General features: G+C 55.6%; 1 protein-coding gene across 1 annotated transcript; it reads left to right on the top strand.

Annotated features, from left to right (window-relative positions):
• The first annotated feature begins 387 nt into the window (after positions 1-387).
• VRTN (vertebrae development associated) lies at positions 388-5,007 on the top strand. The gene is made up of 2 exons (XM_008946641.1): positions 388-422; positions 2,979-5,007. Exons 1-2 carry the CDS (start codon positions 400-402, stop codon positions 5,005-5,007), a joined length of 2,052 nt encoding a protein of 683 aa, XP_008944889.1. The 5' UTR covers positions 388-399.
• Positions 5,008-6,218: the final 1,211 nt, after the last annotated feature.

Below are 6,218 nucleotides of genomic sequence, written 5' to 3'. Positions count from 1 at the left end.
GAGTCCGTGGCTTCTCTCTCTCCAGGCGCGTTGCCCCGTGGCTGGGCTTCGGTGGAGACGAGCGCGTTGGCAGCCGGAGCAGGCTGGGCCGCCCCTGCCAGGACCCCCCCGGCTTCCCTAGCGCGGTGGTACTTGTAGCCTGGGCAGCTCTTTGAGGTTACCAACTCTGTGTGCCTGCTCTCTGGTTGTGGTGCCTCAAAGCCCCTCCTCGCCTTTACCACCGGGGAGACCTGCAGCTGGGGCTGGGAAGTGAGCCACCCAATCCAGCTGGGGTGGAGTGCGTGGGTTCCCCCGCTCCTGTGCGGCACAGGCAGTCCTAGCAGCCAGAGCGGCAGGGGCTGAGGCCTTTTTGCTGGCAGGAGCATTTTTGAGCCTGACTCGGGGAACTTGCACTACTGGATGCCACCAGCCCATCAGTTTAGGTGAGGGAACGTGATCCGCAAGTGCTTGCTTATCTGTTCCAATGCAAAAGCAGCTGGGTTAGGTAAAGCCTCCTCTATCACTGCTGAAAAGCTCCGTTGGTCAACTCTTGATGCTGAGGTGATTTAGGCAGCACTTGTCTGTCGTGTTCAGCTGGCTTTGCTGGGGGTATGCAGGGAAGAATGTTCCTTTTGTAGCAGATCCTCTGTGTTGAGAGCCGCTGCGTTTGATCTGGTGATGGATCCAAGCCCCCAGCTTGGCTGACTTCTGCTTCTGGCTTATCCAAGCCCCTCTCCACCCTGCCCTTCTCTGAGGGAGATCATCTGTGCTGGTTTAGCTGTGGTTTTTGTCTTAGGATTGCTTTTGAGGTCCTGTTGCTCTGGGCAGCAGGAGCTGGCAGGAACATGGAGGCTGTGGGGTTAATGCTGAAGGAAAGGATTAAATCCTGTGCCTCCAGCTCTCCCTTTCACCTTCTATCTTGCCCCAAGCTACAAGGGGCTGGGAAATGCCCACCAGGCCATAAAGACCAGGGTTGTTGCTGGTGCTTCCTAGCCTTGTCAGCTCCTCACCCCCTCCAGGAGAAAAGTTTGTCTTGCCTTTCCTGGCTTTGCTGGCAGGTGGGTGCTCAGCTGGGCTGCAGGCACTGAAGGGGGCAGTGGCTTCTGTGGGGAAGCTGGTCAGCATTGAAAGGGTTTGGTAGGCCATGGAGAAGCAGCCCTGCTGCTCTCCTGAGGGATGCCTTTGCTTCAGCTCCTTGAACATGTTTACAGTGCTCTTAGTCAAAATTCCTACAAATTTCTATGAACTTCCAAGAGAACAACAGTACAGGCCTGACCTGAAGTGACAACTCCATGCTTGCTCAAACCAGGATTCTAGGACAAGTTCATATCCCCTGCTCCACAGCTGTGTGCATTCTCCTGTGTTGTCTCTGATGCCCCACAGCTGTGGGAACGGCAGTAAGAGAAGGCCCTGGCCTCTGACATGGAGGACATCATGAAGGAGCTTGGAGCAAGGGGAGTGGATCAGTTTGGTGACTAGCTGTGGCCCAGTTAAAGGCAAGGGGTAACAGCAAGCATGGTGAAGTAGCTAGCATGTGGCCATGTGATTCTGTAGCACCTTGTTTAATTTGCAGTTTTGTCATGGCCAGGGGCTGTAGATGCTGCAGCAACAATAACCCTATCTACAGCAGGGCCTTATGAGAGGTCAGGAGGGACATCTGCTGTAGTGCAGAGCTGCTGCTTTTCCTGCCTGGCTCTGCTCTTTCTCAATCTCCCTGTAGAGCTGCAAGTGCATAGTGATACTTGTGAAGTGTTGTGGGAAGGTGGGCCTCCAGCTGGGATGTGAATCAAGTAGACTACAAAGTGATGCCCTACATGTTGGGGGTGGCATGTGAATGAGCCTTTCTCATGTGAATGAGAAAATGGATCAGAATGAATTTCCTGTTTGAGGGAAGTGTTGTAGCTTTTGGGAGAAAACTGGTTGAAGAGGGAGAGATTGGGCTGGCTCTTGTGGAAGAGGTGCTGAAGAGGGATGCATTGATGGGGCTGAATCACAGGGTATAGACTGACGTTTTCATGAAAGCTCCTGGAGTAGTGAGGACAGAGCCATGCAGGCATCAGGACCAAAGCTGAAAAAGTGCTGGGTGCAGGTTTGATCCTTTGGCTTGCCTGGATGGGGACTGGCATGCAGAGGGAGGGAGGAAGAATAGGTCTGGGACAGGACGGGGAAGGGAAGAGGGCTTCATACAGCCTCTGAACTACCCACTGTGCCTCCTGCCATGTAGCTCATCTAGGAGAAGCCCTCCTTTTGTGGCTTCTCCCTGGCTGGTGGTGTATGTCTGCTGAGCAGCAAGTGACATCTAGTGTCAGCTCAGGCAGCAGTAATGGTGGCTTGGGCTGGTTCTGGCTATTCCTCCATCCCAGGTTCTGTGGTAGCAGCTTTTGGTGCATACAGTGGGTGCAGCCGCGTTGCCCTGTTCGGAGGGAGGGGGGCAAGCTGCTTGCCCCTTCTGTTGGGCTGAACACCTTGAGCCAGGTCCCTCTGTGCCCCCGTGCAGTGTTGTTCTGCCACAGGTCCCTTCCTGCGGAGATGACAAACATTTCCCCTTTGAGGCTGTCCTGTCTCTGGGTGCTGGCAGCAGAGTGGTAAAACAAAAGGGATGGAGCCGCTGGTGGGAGCGCCGGGTGTCAGCTGAGGCTGGGCGCCAAGCCAGGCGTGCAGGAGTAGGAGGTGACCTGGCTTCCCACCCCGATGGATGCAGTCATTCCTTAGTTTCAAACAAGTGTCTCTGGAGGCTGCATGCCATGCATGTTGCCCACAGGAGGTCACTGGAGAGCAAGTTGAGCCCATGTCCCTGTCCCAGGTCTGTCTGCGGGGACCCAGGCTTCCTCCTTTGTCCTTGGGACTGTATTTGTGGTGGGGAGCAGTGGCCTTTCCTCTACACTCTTCCCTCGCCCTCTCCTCTGGGGAAGAGCTGGGCTTGGAGGCCAGGAACCTGGCAGTCTGGAGGGTGCACTATCTTCATCTCCAGTGACTTCTTTCTCTTTGCTATCCTTCAGGATGATCCAGCGGCACCAGCTGGTGCAGTCTGTGCTGCAGGAGCTGCAGGAGGCCACCGAATGCTTTGGTCTGGAGGGCCTCACCAGTGCCGCACTGGAGGCAGAGAGGACCCTGTCATCTTTCTCCCTGCCTGGCTATTGTGGGAGGCAGTTCCAAGAGGAGCTGGAGGTTGATCGGGTAGCCAGGAGCCTCTATCCTGAGGATGCCCCAAGTAACATGCTGCCTCTGGTTTGCAAAGGTGAGGGGAATCACCTCTTTGAGGCTGCCAGCGTGCTGCTCTGGGGCAACCCCAGTCTCAGCTTGGAGCTGCAGGTGCGTACGGTGGTGGAGATGCTGCTGCACAAGCAATACTACCTGAACGGCATGATCGATTCCAAGGTGATGCTGCAGGCTGCCCGCTACTCCCTCTGCACGGAGGAGACCCCGGAGATGACCAGCCTCCCCATGGCTATCCTGGAGGCCATCTTTGATGCTGATATCAAAGCTACCTGTTTTCCTGGCACCTTTGCCAACATGTGGCACGTCTATGCTCTTGCCTCAGTACTGCAGTGTAACATCTACTCCATCTACCCCATGAGCAACTTGAAGATCCGACCCTATTTCAACCGGATCATCCGGCCCAGGAAGTGTGGCCCGCGAACCTCCACGCTCCACATCATGTGGTCAGGGCAGCAGCTCTCCCAGCAGGTCTTCAAAGCACAGTATTTTGTGGCCGTGGTCGGCCTGGAGGAGCTGGAACCCACAATGCCTTCGCCGGAGCCTCCTGTCCAGCCCATGAAGACCCTCGAGCTGCTGAACAGTGACCCCCAGCTGACTTACTCCAACCTGCGTGACCGGTACAGCATCACCAAGAGCACCTTCTACCGCTGGAAGCGCCAGTCTCGTGAGCACCGGCAGAAGGCGGCTGCCAGGTTTGCAGCTAAACACTTCCTCCAGTCCTGCTTTCAGGAGGGCAACGTAATCCCCCTGCAGCACTTTCGACAAATGTTTCCAGAAATCTCCCGGTCGACATACTACGCCTGGAAGCATGAGATGCAGAGCATGGCCAGTGGTGACGCCTCTGCTCTGGCTGAGGCCCACGGCTTGCAGGAGCTTCGTAGGGATGTCCCAAAAAAGCCCGATGTGGATGAGCCAGCAAATTCAGGGGGGAGCTTCAGGTCCCTGAGTCCTTCTCCAGACCCCATCCAAGCAGGAATCTTCATGCAAGGAGCCAAATCCTACCTGGAGAAATGTATTTCCATGAACACTCTGGTGCCTTACAGGTGTTTCAAGCGCAGCTTCCCTGGCATCTCCAGGTCCACTTACTACAACTGGCGAAGAAAAGCCATCAAGGAGAACCCCAGCTTTAAGCCCCCCCAGTCTCCCTTGGATAACCAGAAACCTCTAGCGAAAGAAAAAACGTTCCTGCAGTTGAAGCCAAGCAGTGTGCCCGTTAGAAAGAGGCTGAATGGAGACCAGCCAGCACCTAGGAGTCTCCTGCAGCTCAAGCCCTCTCTATGCTGGAGAAAGCAGTTGCGAGATATGGCCAAGAGGCAGGTCCAGCAGAGGCGACTGCCGTTCTGTAAGTACCGCCTGCGCTACCCGTCTCTCTCCTCCACAGCCTACTGGTTTTGGAGGGGCAGTGGCCAGGCCCTGGGGCAGCGCCACCTGCCCTGGACCAGCTCCAGCCGGCCGTTGAACCAGGTGGCTTCCCAGGCACCTCTGAGAGCAGAGACAGCCCTCAAGCCCCAGTACCACATGGGGGTAGCCACCAAGCAGCTAAACAAGCCAGAGAGCGCTACTCCGTACAATGCCACCGTCTCAGGCTACGCCGTGTCAGAGAGAGCCACCAGCCGGATGTTTGTGATGGATGTGATCGCCACTGCCCAGTTCAAGGCACAGGCCAAGCTGTTCCTGCAGCAGCGCTTTGAGTCGAAGACCTTCCCCACCTACAAGGAGTTCAGTGCCCGCTTCCCGCTCACGGCACGCTCCACTTACTACATGTGGAAGCGTGCCCTGCACGATGGGCTGACGCTTGTGGATGCCTGAGCGCCAGTTGCCAAATGGCTTGGCCACAGGTCCTCTGCTGATGTGTCCTTTGGCTCTCCGGTGGGGTGCCTGGGCTGGGGCCCTGCTCTAACTTTTGTTGCAGTTTTGTTTTGTTCCTAGTCTCTGGTTTTCTTTTCTGTGTGGTTCAATCAGGTATGGGAGCATCTGCAGTGCCTGTTGGTGAGAGGAGTGGAAGGAGAAGGGACTGAGCTGCCCTAATGGGGAGGGGCTGGGCGTTGTCTTCTCTCTGCTCTGAGGGTGGGCAAATGAGGGGGTACCATGCCAGTGTCATGGGATGCTGCCAGGCCTTTTCAGGTGGAGGATGTGAAAGCCACTTTGCCCTGGGCAGTTGCATGAATGAGTAATGTGGACATGCAGGGTGAGGATGGAGGTGGCCAGCATCCCTTCAGCAAGCAGAGCTGTGCTGGCTCAGCTAGAGGTGGTGAGCGGCTTGAGGTGTGCTCAGCTTTAGTGGAGGAGCATCTTCAGGTTCTTCCCAGCTAAGGAGAATAAAGACTTCAGTAAGAGTCAGCACCAATACCACCTTGGCCTTCTGAGTCTTAATGCCTGCTGCTGGCTGCCCTGATCTTCCCTAGAGGAAGCAGAGAGTGGTAGAGGAGGGTATGTTTGTCCCCCCACTATAATTTGTCTGCTGGGAATGCTGAGCTAGGAGCTGGGGTCCTTTGCAAGCTATGTAGAAGCTGTCCCTGACCTTCCTGGTCTTGTAGCAATAACTTTTCACACATTCCTTTACTCTCACAGCTGGCAGCTGCCTTACTTTCCTAGGGTCTCTCTTCCCTGGTGCCTGGGAGAAGACAGAGACCAAACCTTGTGTCTCCAGTGTCCCCTGTGCCGTGCTGCAAACTGAATGCAATGTGGGTGTCTACTTGCAGCAAGCCTAGATACATATATCTCGCTTGTAAGAAACCAAAGCAATAAAGGCTCCTCTACTCCTAGTCTTGTGTGGCTTGCTTGTGTAATTTCTGGGCAAGGCTTTCCCTTCCACGTCTGCTTCTGAAACTGGCTTGTGGGTGGGCAGAGCCTGTGCACACCTCAGTTGCTGCTCCTGTGAAGGTTCTCTTTCTGCTTCCTGGGACCTCGTGGGGACCATCTGCTTGGTGGTGCTCTGGAGGCCTGGCAGGGACTGTGGTCTCCTGGGTGAAAGGCCAGGACTTTCCTCCCAGATTGGATGCAAGGCTGAGGACACTGCA

The sequence above is a fragment of the Merops nubicus genome, unplaced genomic scaffold (assembly GCF_000691845.1).
Source record: "Merops nubicus isolate BGI_N331 unplaced genomic scaffold, ASM69184v1 scaffold39718, whole genome shotgun sequence".
Lineage (NCBI taxonomy): Eukaryota > Metazoa > Chordata > Aves > Coraciiformes > Meropidae > Merops > Merops nubicus.
This window is presented reverse-complemented; position numbering and strand designations above follow the sequence as displayed.